General features: G+C 32.7%; 3 protein-coding genes across 4 annotated transcripts; 2 read left to right on the forward strand and 1 right to left on the reverse strand.

Moving 5' to 3' along the window:
* The first annotated feature begins 1,573 nt into the window (after nt 1-1,573).
* LOC128132456 (uncharacterized) lies at nt 1,574-2,844 on the forward strand. The gene is made up of 2 exons (XM_052769039.1): nt 1,574-2,043; nt 2,580-2,844. Exons 1-2 carry the CDS (start codon nt 1,574-1,576, stop codon nt 2,842-2,844), a joined length of 735 nt encoding a protein of 244 aa, XP_052624999.1.
* Nucleotides 2,845-7,686: 4,842 nt separating this feature from the next.
* LOC111916396 (uncharacterized) lies at nt 7,687-11,111 on the forward strand. Of its 2 annotated transcripts, none has more exons than XM_023912067.3 (8): nt 7,687-7,939; nt 8,802-9,320; nt 9,449-9,623; nt 9,712-10,021; nt 10,108-10,183; nt 10,268-10,358; nt 10,619-10,698; nt 10,784-11,111. In XM_023912067.3, the coding sequence occupies exons 1-8, from the start codon at nt 7,865-7,867 to the stop codon at nt 11,024-11,026; spliced, it is 1,569 nt and encodes a 522-aa protein (XP_023767835.1). In that variant the 5' UTR covers nt 7,687-7,864; the 3' UTR covers nt 11,027-11,111. The 2 variants fall into 2 exon arrangements, with proteins under 2 accessions (XP_023767835.1, XP_023767836.1); XM_023912068.3 differs by having other exon boundaries at nt 7,689-7,939; nt 10,111-10,183.
* Nucleotides 11,076-14,143, reverse strand: LOC111916397 (dnaJ protein P58IPK homolog). Its single transcript, XM_023912069.3, has 9 exons — nt 13,874-14,143; nt 13,205-13,370; nt 12,728-12,929; nt 12,460-12,620; nt 12,274-12,367; nt 11,987-12,199; nt 11,828-11,908; nt 11,533-11,751; nt 11,076-11,436 (listed from the first exon to the last, which is right to left on the reverse strand). The coding sequence occupies exons 1-9, from the start codon at nt 14,001-14,003 to the stop codon at nt 11,242-11,244; spliced, it is 1,461 nt and encodes a 486-aa protein (XP_023767837.1). The 5' UTR covers nt 14,004-14,143; the 3' UTR covers nt 11,076-11,241.
* Nucleotides 14,144-15,675: the final 1,532 nt, after the last annotated feature.

Below are 15,675 nucleotides of genomic sequence, written 5' to 3' on the forward strand. Positions count from 1 at the left end.
GGTCGCTGATATTGCCATTGCACACTTCTCTGACTTCCTTGGAAAGGATAGAGTTGTCGAACCTATAGTCTCTCCTAATGAACTTTTCAGAAATACTTTAACGAATGAGGATGCAAACTGGATGGTTAGGCCAATTGAAGATGAGGAAATCAGACAGACCATATTCGATATTGGGAACGACAAAGCTGCAAGTCCCGATGGGTACACTTCTACCTTCTTTAAAAAGGCTTGACACATTGTGGGGATTGAAGTGAGCAAAGCAGTAATATAATTTTTCCTCAATGGTTAGCTTTTACAAGCCGTCAACCATACGATCTTGGCCCTGGTCCCAAAGGTGGAAGTTCCTAATACAATGAAGGACTTTCGCCCTATATCTTGTTGCAACGTCATTTATCAATGCATTACAAAAATCATCGTGACCAGGATAGCCCCTTTTCTTCACAAACTGGTTGATGTGAACCAATCTGCCTTCATCCCGGGAAGAGCTATAACTGATAACATCCTCCTGTGTCTCAGGAACTGATGTGTGGTTACACCCGTAAACATGGCAGCCTCAGATATGCTCTAAAAGTGGATATCCAAAAAGTGTACGATACTGTGAACTGGAATTTTTTGGAGCGAACTCTATGGGGTTTCGGCTTCCACCATAGAATGATCCAATGGATAATGAAGTGTGCTTCGACCACTTCTTACTCTATCAGCATTAGTGGAGAAAATAAAGGGTATTCACGGGGCAAAGGGGGCTAAGACAAGGCGACCCAATGTCGCCCTATCTATTTACACTTATCATGGAGGTCTTTAACCTTATGATCAAAAGGCGTATACAACAGAATCCTAAAAACAAGTATCACTGGAGGTGCGGGAAGCAAAAACTAACCCATTTTTTTTTGCAGATGATCTGTTAATTTTCAGCCATGGGAGCATTCAAGCAATCCAGGTGGTCAAAGATTCTTTCAAGGAGTTTCAATCAGTATCGGGCTTGACCCCTAATCCTCAAAAGCTCAATTTTTTATGGCATGATCAATGATGCTTTAAAACACCAAATCTCGAATATTTTGGGTTTTGAGGAAGCAAAACTCCATGTTCGCTATATCGCTATTTCTTTGATTGGGACTAGAATGCTTGTCAAAGACTGCAACAAACTGGTGGAGCAAGTCAAAGCACGAGTTCATAACTGGAAGCATAGAGCTCTGTCATTTGCTGGAAGACTTAAGCTCATAAATTCTGTGCTCTAATCCGTGCAAGTTTATTGGTGCTCGGTTCTTCTCCTTCCCAAAACAACTATTAAAGACATAGAAAAAGTCTTTTAAGGGTTTCTTATGGAATGGTAGCGACTTGAAGAAAGGAAGTGCTAAGATTGCTTGGAAAATGGTGTGTAGACCTAAAGAAAAAGGAGGATTGGGAATCGTAACTTACAGACTTGGAATGAAGCTCTTCTCTCCCGTCAGATTTGGAGACTTTTTACTGTAAAAAAACTCTCTATGGGTTAATTGGGTTAAAATCCATCATGTTAGAAAACAAATCTTTTGGGAGGTTAAACACAAGGATCTCAAAGGCTTTTTCCTGGTCTAATATGCTCTCTTTGCGAGACAAAGTATGGAAACATATATGGAGAACACCTGGGGATGGAACGAGCATAAATTTATGGTATGACAATTGGCATGCAGTTGGCCCATTGATCAATATCATAACGGAAGATGAAAGGAACATTCATAGGCTTCCCAATGACCTCACGGTGCATCAGTTTTGCAGTAATCATAGCTCGGGGTGGCCTTGGGGATGGGGAGTTCGGTTTCCTAATATCCATCTCCAGGGTCTTCCTAATCTCCAAATTAACAAATATGATGGGGTTTATTGGAGGGATTTGGAGGGAAGGAGTGTTGAGTTCTCCCCTACTCAAGTGTGGAAGGATACTAAGATAGCTAGCCCGGTCGTTCTTTGGTATAAGGTGGTTTGGTTTAAGCTCAACATACCAAGTCATGCTTTCATTCTTTGGCTAGCCATTCATGATAGGTTGATGACCCAGGATCGAATGCATATATGGCAAAACTCGGCGAATCTCAAGTGTTTGTTTTGTAAGCTGGTGCCAGACTCGACGACCCACTTATTCTTTGAGTGTTGGTATTCGCCAGTGTTGCAGAAATCGACATTGGCGGCCGATTAATTGACGATTAATCGTTTGGCGGCCTTGAACCGATTATGATTAGGGTGCTTGGGGAAAATTGGTCAAAATCGGGCTTGGCGGTCCTCGGTGGTCATAGGCGGGAAAATTTTAAAAAATTCAAAACTTTTAATTTTCAAATATTACACCAAAATTTTAAATTTTCAAATATTAAAATATTATACAAAAAATTTCAAAATTTTAAAATTTCAAAAACTTAAGTTTTTAGGAAATGTTAATTTTTTAAATAATTCTATTAATAATTTAAGGTCCCCGATTAATCACCGCCTAGTTCGATTTATCGCTTATCGCTAGTAGACCGCCGAACTACCGCCGGACGATTTTCACAATCTTGGTATTCGCATGAGGTTTGGACTAAAGTGTGTGATATGTGTAATATCTAACTCCCGGATTTCAGGTTGAAACAAATAATCGAGTACCAAATACCCCGCCTTCAATGCAATCACATACAAACAGAAATTGAGAAACTTGCTCTGCCTGCCACGATCTATTTCATTTGGAAAGAAAGGAACTCTCGCCATCACAATGGAAGCACAACTTCCCAAGCAAAACTTATGAATCAAGTTCTTAACTCTTTGAAAACTCGGCTATCTGGTCTTCCCTTCAAATGGTCCGGCTCCTATGGAAGAGGTGTACAAAAGATGGAAAATCCCAAGGCCTAGCAATTGGCCGCAAATCAGTGAGAATGCTCATGGTACTTAATTTTGTTGAGGGGTCGTGGTGTAATCCCAACTGTCTAGTCTTATGGCTTGTGGGCATTATGAGTATCAGTATTTTTCTGTGTAATTTTCTTACTTATGTCGTGGTTTGGGGTCCAACAACTGAACTAACTTTAGCTAGTTGGTCTTTCCTTCTAGCTTGTACTGTAATTGTTCTATAATTTCTCTTTAATGCATTTACTGGAGGCGCCCTCTTTTCCAAAAAAAAATGTTAGCAGCCACCCCTACCTATTATCAACTAGTTTTGCCGATCATGCTTTTAGCTAGGGGTGTATTTACATGGTGTCCTAGGGTGACACAAATAACCTCTCAAATTTTACCGTCAAAGACAAAATTTAGTGTAAATTCGTCAATCCGTCACAAATTCGTTGGAAATTCATCAAATTAATTAATTTAATGTAAATATGTCGGTGTAACCTTTTTAGTAACGGAAATTATCATCAAAATTGAGTTTTTTTTAGTAGTCCACCCTTAAAAAATTGTACAACCCATCAATATATTTTTCTACATCCGCCCCTGCCTTTAACTTTTGGTTTGTTATCCAATTTGTATCTTTAAAATCTATCTGCTGCTTTCTGCATAAATAAAAACTATAACTTTTAATTTTAACTTAATGCTATTAACAAAACATATCTTTTATAACATTAATTAAAATTATTAGAATATTCTTTTTTCCAAAATGAAGCCCAGTGATTTCAAAATCCAATACTCAAAGTCTCAAACTCTCAAAAGGCATTATTTTTAGAGTTGCTAGCAAGAGTCACGGTACACGCATAATAAATATTTAATAAATGAAATAAAGATAATTATTATTAAGTAGTATCTCATTCACTACTATTTAACTGTATTATGATAAAGTTGAAAGTTTATGTTTTAATAAATCTTATAATAATTTCCATCCTTTGAAGTTTGAACACCTCTTCTTCATTGTTAATAATTTTACATATTATTTTGAATTCTCCAAAAATATATATATATATATATATATATATATATATATATATATATATATATATATATATATATATATATATATATATATATATATATATATATATATATATATATATATATATATATATATATAGTTCTCCTAGGCTAAGTTTTTAATTAATTATTAGTTTGTGGATTATTAATCATTGTTAAAATCAATAACTTCGATTTTAGATCTAGAAGTTTTTTTTTCCCTTTCATCGAACAAAGGGCATCTTAAGCATATGATCGATTATCGATATTTAAAAATAAAAATACTATTAAATCAAAACAATATTGTATCAAGTGAAAAGCATAAAACATATGCTACTCCTTTTTCCCACTAAAAGTAAACTCAATTTATAAAACGCATAGTCAACCATTTGGATTGAGCCATTATTATTGTCATCAATGGGTGTTGATAATAAATAAAATGGCAACTATAGTACATCCAATTTTTATTAATAAATTATTAAGATGAACAATACTTATTGCTTACAATACTTAGTGGGTTGCCATAATTTTATATAATATATAACGAATAATTAGATTTGTTTAGAAACGGTCAATATTATTGAAAAAAGACTCACCCAAAATAGTAAAAAACTGTAGGGGAACACGAATAATTAGATACATAAGAAATCTATATTTCTAATCTGCATTATGATAAAAATTTGTACATCATAACTGGTCAATCAATATTCGTAATTATTGCCAATTAATAAATATAAAATTAAAAAAAACTTTAATTAACATAAAGAAAATGACCTGATCACTATGAATTAAGTATTCCAAGAAACAAGTTGTCATGGATCTGAATCTTACCCATTATGAAGGCTTGTTATAATTTTTTTTTAAAGTTTGAATAAAGAATAAAGAAAATTTTAAAAACTCTAAGGAATTATTGTCAAAATACCAAAGGGTTTTTAGTCCAGTGTATCAGCTGTTGTCCTATCTCTTTAAGGTCGCGGGTTCAAGTTTCGTTCGGAACATAGACGATATTAGAAGTAGTTTAATAGGAATAAGTTAGATTTGTCGTTAAAAAAAAAATAATAACAAATCTATTGTCAAAATCTTATTTCAGTCATAAATATTTTTTGTCATTGTGGTCCTTAATAAACTTTTTATTTTTATTTTAATATAGCCATTTTTATTCGTTTGTTTCATCAGCTTTATACTAGTTTGTAAAAACAATTTATTTAGAGGGGTTTATCAATTTTCTTTGTTTCGTTTTGATCATTTTGATAGGGTCTCATAGTATTTTTTGTTAACTTACACATGCATACATACGCCGGTCATGAGGAATCAAACATCATCAAAGGTCTTGGATGAGCCATAAAATATGGGTCCTTATCTTTATTATAAATTTTTATTTTTAGATAAAAATATATAATAAAAAAAGTTAGGCCCTGTATGGCTACCCATTTTGCCCCCTCCTCCCCCCACCCGCTTTGCCGCCCCCATCCCCCCCCCCCCCCCCCCCCCCTCAATTCCCCTATGCATACATATCAACATACAGACGTAAGGATACATATCTAAATACACCTCTCTCTCTCTCTCTCTATATATATATATATATATATATATATATATATATATATATGTGTGTGTGTGTGTGTGTGTGTTTCCACTTGCATAAATACACATACACAAGGCTTATATCCTAATGGTATTATATTTGACATTTTACCTCTTAAGCCAAGTGGTTGATGGTTCAAATATGATAAAAACAATGGTATGGTTTAAGAGTAGATTAAATAGTGTGTCACCATTTAAAAAAACATACACATACAATATATATATATATATATATATATATATATATATATTGTATGTGTATGTTTTTTTAAATGGTGACACACTATTTAATCTACTCTTAAACCATACCATTGTTTTTATATATATATATATATATATATATATATATATATATATATATATATATATATATATATATATATATATATATTGTATGTGTATGTTTTTTTAAATGGTGACACACTATTTAATCTACTCTTAAACCATACCATTGTTTTTATCATATTTGAACCATCAACCACTTGGCTTAAGAGGTAAAATGTCAAATATAATACCATTAGGATATAAGCCTTGTGTATGTGTATTTATGCAAGTGGAAACACACACACACACACACACACATATATATATATATATATATATATATATATATATAGAGAGAGAGAGAGAGAGAGAGAGAGGTGTATTTAGATATGTATCCTTACGTCTGTATGTTGATATGTATGCATAGGGGAATTGAGGGGGGGGGGGGGATGGGGGCGGCAAAGCGGGTGGGGGGAGGAGGGGGCAAAATGGGTAGCCATACAGGGCCTAACTTTTTTTATTATATATTTTTATCTAAAAATAAAAATTTATAATAAAGATAAGGACCCATATTTTATGGCTCATCCAAGACCTTTGATGATGTTTGATTCCTCATGACCGGCGTATGTATGCATGTGTAAGTTAACAAAAAATACTATGAGACCCTATCAAAATGATCAAAACGAAACAAAGAAAATTGATAAACCCCTCTAAATAAATTGTTTTTACAAACTAGTATAAAGCTGATGAAACAAACGAATAAAAATGGCTATATTAAAATAAAAATAAAAAGTTTATTAAGGACCACAATGACAAAAAATATTTATGACTGAAATAAGATTTTGACAATAGATTTGTTATTATTTTTTTTTTAACGACAAATCTAACTTATTCCTATTAAACTACTTCTAATATCGTCTATGTTCCGAACGAAACTTGAACCCGCGACCTTAAAGAGATAGGACAACAGCTGATACGCTGGACTAAAAACCCGTTGATTTTCTATAGGAGTTTACAATCATGATTGATTATCATTACATATATCCATACAAGCAAATCTAGAGAGCTGCTAGGATTTCAACTTCTCGAGCTAGCTTCATTTTTGCTTGTTTTTGGTTCGTTGACCAAACCTAACACGGAGGTGAAGGGCGTGCCTCCGAGTGTGGGAAGAAGGGCGGGAAGGGAAGAGGGAGGGGGGGAGTGGAAGAGGATTTTAGTTTGTGATTATGTTTGCTTGTTGCCTCAATGATTGCAACCTTCCTTTAAATATTTATATTGTTTGATAAGGTTTTTTAAGCTTATTCAATCCAACTAATAGAATAAGTAAGACTGCCGTAATCAAACAACTTAATTGATTATTTGGCTTATTATAAACTCATGTATAATAATAATAATAATAATAATAATAATAATAAAAATAATGATGATGATGTTTAAAGGCTTCCAACATTTAATACAATATATATGAAAGTGCAACATTCTATAACCAAAAAAGGATGTCTTTCAATGGTAAATGCTTTGGTATTGTGTATGGAAGGTTGCGAGTTTGGCTAACGTGCCGTGTTAGCCAAAAATTTGAGTCGGTGCGGCGGTGCCACGTAACCAAACACTTTTAATAGAATGTAACCGGTTTGTAGAAAGCATACGTCATTAATATGTCATATTTGATAAAAACAATTTTGTAAGTTTCAAAGTTTTTATGCAAAAAAATCAATATTATGGTAAATACTTAGAAATGATAAACTTAAGGACTTCTGTGCCATTTTCATTATTGTTTAGATATTTGAAATAAATAAAAAAAAGTTAATCTGATTTTGTAACAAATATGAATAAGAAAAAAGTTTAGATGCAAAAATTGTAAGTTAAGCATATGTTTGGGGGTATCTTTTGTAGGTTAGTCAAAAGAATAAGGTCTCATATCAGTCGTGTTGGGAAATATTTTATGGTTGAGCCTGCCGTGGTACACTGGTACGAGGACGAAGTTGTTGGTGTCTCACAATTATCCAACCCCACTCACCCTTCTATCAATTTCTTAAATAATTTTTTTTTGGGGTTTTTACAGGGTTTGTGTGTATTTTCCCATACATTTTCTGTACATATTATATATCATTGACACATTCAAGCCTCTGAAAGACAAATCATTCAATCCATGGCTAACGCCAGAACTGATAAAGAAGCTCTCAATAGCATCTCACTTGATCTTCCACCTCTTCTGATTCATAAGGTATTTCAAATGCAATCTCTTTCTCTCTCTCATACACACTAACCATACTTGTGAAATAAGTTGACGAAATTGCTTCTTGTGATCGGGGGATTTTTTTTTTTTTTCTAAATTTGTGCAAAATTATCGATAAAGATGGTTTCTTTATATGTAAATTTTGGTGGGTGTCTCGCGTAATCACAGACACATGGACTTACTTAGTCAGGCAATGCCTTTAATAAGAGACGTGATGACGATAATTTGTATCGCTGCAAGATTTTATGTTTTGGGAATTGGGTTTTTTCAGATCTTTGAAATGTTTCTTGAAAATTCGTCTAAAAAGCAGCAGCTTTCTGTTGGTTCTTACTGTTTTTCACACACATAGTGTAAGTCGCCCAGCCAATTACATGTTTTTTTTTTGGGAGTATTTTCTTTCTTTCTGATTTTATTTCAGAATATTCTGAACAATCGTTCATACACATGTTACGTTTTGATGTAAAATCCTGGTGTCTGAATCTGAGCAAGTTTTGGTGGGGGTCTCACTTAAACACACACACAAACAATAGGAATTTTGTTGGCTCTGTAAAAGATTTAACTAAATATTCTGGGTAAGAACCCAAGATCATTATCATTATAATTATTGAATTAAGAATTTTGAATCTGGATGTAGAATAGACTGATTTCATCGTGACATCCTTGCTGCTTAATGAGAACAATGGCATATGGTTGACTTTCGAAAGTCAAACGTCAGACTTTTTTCATACTCCAAGTTCATTTTTTTTTTGAAACTCCCCATCATTTTTAGCTTCTAAAACCGATCCCGAAATGAAGAACATTGAAGTTTAAAAGTAAATACTCAAACATGAAAGCTTCTAAACAATGGCAGGTTGAACAAACAAGTGAAATAATAGAAGTTACAACAACAAATGAAATAACCGAAGTGGGTGCATCCAATCAACATTCAAAACCACAACACCTCATCTTGGAGATACCAGAAAGAACATTTAATAACACCTCTATCGAAGATGATGTCAGCATGAACACACCATTAACACCACAAAGAACTCCAAAACGAGTAAACTTTTCCCCAATGCCTAGCCCTACTTACGTTTATACCAAACTCAATGAATCATCATCAAGCCCTTCATCATCCAGAGGTAAATCCATCAAATCCCTCCTTCCTAAGATAAGTTTCAAATTCAAAAACAGAACTTCAGAGATCGAAAAGGCTGCAATCCTAGCCCTTGGTGGCTCACCATCAGAGATAAGAGGAAGGGCAAAAATGTCAAGAAATTTATCTTTTACAAAACTATTCACCCCAAGAATGAATAGAACGTCATCTTTACCCGTAACTCCAATCACCCACTCAAATCCAGAGTCTGTGCATGGTAGAAACACCATAGAAGTAAGTCGTTGTTGATTTTTGGAGCTCATACATAATACATAATACATAATACATTATACATTATATGTAATGTTATCATCTGTTTTAAACTTTTGAATATCAAACGTTTTGGATTCAATGTTTTACAGAAAGTTTTGATTGATCGGGGTATGCATCGTTCAAATTCTGTTCCTGCTTTGATTAAAGATGAAAGCGTCACACAAATAGAGTCTTTAGGTGGAGTGTTTCGGATAATTCCAACTACAACAAAAGTTTCACAAGGAACTCATCTCACCATAAATGTCGATCCTACAGTTGAACCTGGTAAACTTCATAAATCAATAAGGGTTTAGGTTAAAATCCATGATTCGACTATTTGTTGTGTCCAATTTGGGTGATTCGTTTTCTTTAGATGGAAATGGTGATGAACGAAAGGCTGAGGATATCAGAGAAGAAGAAGCTGTTTGTAGAATCTGTATGGTTGAACTACAAGAAGGTGTTGATGATACCCTAAAAATGGAGTGCAACTGCAAAGGGGAATTAGCTTTGGCTCATAAAGAATGTGCAATAAAATGGTTTAGCATCAAAGGGAATAAAACTTGTGAGGTTTGTAAGCAAGAAGTCAAGAATCTCCCTGTAACTCTTTTAAGAATTCAAAGATCTCAAAGCCATGGTTTGAATGGAAATGGAGGTATGAATGAGTATGAAGGAGTTCGATACAGGTAACATTTTGTTGCTGTTTTTACATGGTGAATATTTGATTCATGGGCATATAAGTAATTTCACAACGTGGGTTTGTTTTTTTTAGCAGGGTGTGGCAGGATGTGCCTGTTCTTGTGATTGTCAGCATGCTTGCTTACTTTTGCTTCTTGGAACAACTTTTGGTATGTCAAGATTCAAGAACCCTAAATCTTGAATCTTTTTGAAGGATAGATTTGTGTTTTCTGATATTGGTGTTTTTGTAAAAGGTTAACAAAATGGGATCTGGTGCAATTGCTATATCTCTTCCTTTTTCTTGCATATTGGGTCTCCTCGCTTCCATGACATCAACAACAATGGGTATTTTCATCACTTTCACTTAACAAAACCGGAGAAAAACCATAGGCCTCTAAAGAAAAAAAAAATCATCATGAAAGTCGTCTCCAATCACACTAAAACCTTTCCACATTATAAACAAAAGAAGAAAAAAGTAATCAAAAACTTAAAAGTATATTTCATTAGAATATTCTGACACGAAAGCCTTGAACTTCATTTATAAACATTGATCCTAACTTTATACACTACCACAAACAACTAATAGTTCTACAATTTATATTTAGTGAAAAGACGATATGCATGGATCTATGCAACAATTCAGTTTGCTCTTGTGGTTGCTTTTGCTCATGTTTTCTACTCAAAGGTATAAAAGTTTGATTACTAGTTAAATGTTAATTTTAAACTATATAATATCAATTTTAACTATATAATATTTGCAAAATTAACAGCTTAATGTGACTGGTGTTCTATCGGTTTTGCTTGCTACATTTGCTGGATTTGGTGGTGCAATGTGTGGGACTTCAATTATTTACGAGTTCTTGAAATGGCGGGGAAGGTGGCATGACTGGTCAAACCAACCTCCAGCACCAGAGGAGCCGCCACAACAAGGTGGTTCACCGGAGACAACACAGCCAGAGCAGCCTACAGTATCCGGTCAAACCGGCGAGTCTAGTCAACACTCTAGACCATAATAAAGCTTTTGATTGTAAAAGCAAAGTTTGTCGTAATGTGTATATGGAATAAAAATAATATAAACAGTCTTTTAAGAACTTAAAATTTTGTATCACTGATTGCAGATTTTAACAAAAGAAATAAGAAATCATATCATAATTTTAATTTGAACTCAATTTCCTATGAAAATCTTTTGCTATTAACTCGGCTTAAGTTAGTACAAAACCGGTAAAAATCACATGTGAAAACCACCAAAACCGCCGCCAGGAAAACCGCCTTCGAAATGAAATGTGTAACCACCACCACCACCGCCACCACCAAAACCGCCTGCACCAAAAGGGTTAAAACCACCACCGCCGCCGCCACCCATACCCTCGTCAATATCTTCACCATTATCATATTTTGCACGCTTGTCATCATCCCCAAGAACCTATACATAATTAAAAATTATTAAATTAAAATTCTAAACAATCAAACAAAACATTTACTAAAATTAAGGTTTTAGAATTTAGAATTTAGAAACAACCTCGTATGCAGCCGCTATTTCTCTGAATTTATTCTCTGCTTCTTCTCTATTGTCAACATTTTTATCCGGATGCCATTGTAGTGCTAATTTTTTATAAGCTCGTTTTATTTCTGATATTGATGCAGTTTTTGAAACACCCAAAATTTTATACCAATCCTTCCGTTGACTTAATTTCAAAGCCTTTTCAGCCTTCATAAGTGCCTCTCGAATGCTCATATCCTTTAAAAATAATAATTTATAAACTTATTGCAACAAGAATAAAATAAGTTTTATGTAAAAAAAAAAAAAAACTAACCTGAGGAGATTTTTCTGCAGCGGATTTTATATCTGCAACAGCTCCTTCCCAGTCTTCTGTCAATAATTTAGCTTCACCCCTCTAATAAAGTTTAAAATTAGTCAAAATATCAAATTACATAACTTTTTTAATAAGTGAGAGATTAAATAAATTAAGAACCTGAACCAAAGCTTCAACATGTTCTTCATCAATGGTTAAAACTTCTGTGCAAGCATTTAGGGCGTCTTTTCCTCTACCAAGCCTTACCAAAAGCTTACACAACCCAAAATGAAGATGTAGATTATGTGCCACGTGGTCAGGGTCCAATGCAAGGGCAGATTTGTAATCTTCCACAGCTACACGCAGCTTACCCTTCTTTTCATTCTCTTCTGCCTGAAAAGAAAAAAAGTTAAAAAGTTATTGCGAGAAAGTCAAACCATGATATATATAGAAAGTTAAAGTCTTACACTTTTGGTCTTTTTAAGTAAATTCTTTAACCCAAAATATGCTTTTTTTAATTCACTATGCTCTGGATCTAGGCGAAGCCCTTTCTGGTAATGCCTGAAACAATTAAGTAATTAGTCACTTTTGGAAGATTATTTTATCTGTTTTTAATTTTAAATAATGAAAAAAAAAAAAAAAAAAAAAAGAACCTTGTAGCTACATCATGATCAGCTAAATAATAATAGGCGCGACCACGGAGGAGTAATGCCTGTAGATTATCCTCATCCTCTTTAAGTATATATCCTGCTTCCGAAATTACCCCTGCATAGTCCTTAGCAGCTAGTAATAACTTCACCTTTAGTAATTTAGCCTGAAATTTAAAGAAAAATATGTGACAGGTGTGAGTATTATAAAGAAATGGAGAAGATGAAATGAGGAAGCAAAAAAGCATAGTTACTTTTAAAATTTTTTATATACCTGTGAGCATGCTGGAGAAAAAATAAGAACAACTTTATCAATGAAATCCAAAGCTTTTGTATAATCGCCTGAATCATAGAGGTTGTTGGCTGTATCTAAAGCACTTTGTGCTTGATGCATTTGTGAAAGCTCCTTTTCAACAACTGAATTTCCAGGTTTCATTTCAAGAAACTTCTTGTAGCTCTTCTCGGATTCCTCATATCTACATTAGCCAAAAATCGCCTGAATCATATAAGTTTCTAATCAGGAACTATGTGAAATTATGTTTAGTTTATCTGTCTTTCAGAAAGATATAGTGATCAAGAGTTCAAGACTACAAGATAAGATTGATTTTATTCCACAAGGGCTCTCAATGTTACATTTTTGGGATGATGGGTGTAGTTATTAGTATTAAATTACTAGGTGAGGTGATCTAAAGATTGTTATTATTATCAGACAGAAAAGAAAACATAGTTCCAATATTTGTCAGAAAAGAACCTGCACAACTGACGAAGAACAGAAGCCCTACGCCAATATGCTTCTGAAAGTGAAGGATCAGCTTCTATGGCAGCGTTTAGATCGTTGATTGCCTCACTATAATGTTTAACTTTGATACTATGTGATACTCTCTCAAACAATTCAGCTGTATCACCAGATTTTCCATCTGCATTATGCATTATTCAGTTTCAGTCAAAGAGCAACAGATAAAAATACAATATGACAGTCAAAGGAAATTACAGAATACTGCCCAATTGAAGAGCTCATACACACATTTCCATTGGGGGATTTCAGAAATTACAAATCAGGTTCTTTCAAACTTCGATATACATTCAATTCAACTCAGTTTCAGAGCTAAAAATGACACAATAAGCCTAAATCTAAATCCTGGGCTTGAAATTCCAAAATCGAACGGTATCAATTCAAAATTTTAAACTAAACACCCAAATCCAAATCTTCAAATCTTCGTTCCTCAAAATACCACATTAGTATGCTTAACATACAAAAAACGAAATCACTTTCAAAGGACATGTCAATAACTAAATCATTTTGAAATCTATCTCAAAACAGAACACGGCAGAAACCCTACTGTGATCTGATTGACGGGGGAGCTCATAATCAATCAGAACACTAAATCACACATACGAAAATAGATGAAACAACATGTACCTAGGGCAGAAACGAGGGGTTGGAGCAGAAGGAGTTGGCAAGCGAAGACGAAGTGGAGTATGAATATAGTGTATACGAAGCCTCTCCATGCTACCAGATCCATGGCTGACACCATTTTCAATATCTTCATGGTCGGAGGACTGTATGTAATGGATGGATGTATGTAGCTTCGAATCCAATACGTGGGACGATTTCGAGGATTCGGAGAAGGGTTCTGCGTTTTTGGAAGGGTTGATGTGTTACAGGGGTTGCGATGTCATTCCACGTAGACTAACCAATTAGAAACTTACATGTGTAACTTATTTAGGCTCCCCGAAAAAAACTAATTGCCACGTAGAATAGTTATAAAACTTTAGCTGAAAATTATAATTTATATAAGCATCCAACCTAATATAAATGCAAAGTCAAACTTATCTCAATCTGGTCAAATAAACTTTAGAGATTTACTAATCTTATAAGTACAAAAAAACGATTTAATTAATTATATGTCTTTTGCTTTACAAGACAACTACAAAAAATAATAATGATAAAAATAAATATATACTCTTGTTTGGGAAAAATTTGGTTGATAAACCGATTTACTAACTATATATATTAAATTAATAACCTATAAAATAATTTTTTGTTAAATCATTTTACAGTACTTCTCTAATAATGCAAAAATATGGTTAAAGACCTTAAGATTAGCTTTTGAAGTTATTTTTAGGAGACGTAGTTTTTCATGCATGTTCGTATTGTCACCTTACGAATTTATTGATGCAAGTCGGGTCTAGATGATAAAAAGGTACTTTTGACAAATTTATGCCATTAATTAAAATGATATACACAAAGAAGAAGAAAAAAGAAGCAAAGGTGCCACTTATAAGTGTTTAAAATGTTTGTAATGATGTCGGTACACAACATTAATATCCAAATTTCGATGTACAAATTATATGTTTGACAGCATTTTACGTCTTGAAATCTTGAAATGTTAAAAACATTTTACGATTTAGTAGCAGTATGGGTGATTCCGGAAGCAAATATTTTTTTAAAACTCAACAAGTCAATATTATTCAGTAATATTATTCTTTTATTCTTATAATAGTTGCATACATTTATCTAATGATTAGTAAGTTAAAAATGAGATATGAAAACACATGACATCCCTAATGAAAGAAAGAAAGAAAATAATATTAGCCACTATAAAACCATATATATATATATATATATATATATATATATATATATATATATATATATATATATATATATATATATATATATATATATATATATATATATATATATATATATATATAAATTGATTTTTTATTTTTTTTCAGCAAAATTGTAAAAAATGCTACGATTTTTTATAGAAAAATTCAAAAAAAAGTTTTGTGATGTCTTGGTATTTTTTTATGCATTTATATATATATATATATATATATATATATATATATATATATATATATATATATATATATATATATATATATATATATATATATATATATAGGTTCTATGGAAAACAAAAAAAAATCCTAAAAATACATAAAAAAATACCAAGACATTACAAAACTTTTTTATCAAAAAATCACAACTTTTAGGTCAAAATCGCTGAAAAAAGTTTTTGAAAAAAAAATTGATTTTTTATTCTTTTTCAGCAAAATTGTAAAAAATGCTACGATTTTTTTATAGAAAAATTCAAAAAAAAGTTTTGTGATGTTTTGGTATTTTTTTACGCATATATATATATATATATATATATATATATATATATATATATATATATATATATATATATATATATATATATATATATA

Source organism: Lactuca sativa, chromosome 2, assembly GCF_002870075.4.
Source record: "Lactuca sativa cultivar Salinas chromosome 2, Lsat_Salinas_v11, whole genome shotgun sequence".
In the NCBI taxonomy this organism is placed as follows: Eukaryota; Viridiplantae; Streptophyta; class Magnoliopsida; order Asterales; family Asteraceae; genus Lactuca; species Lactuca sativa.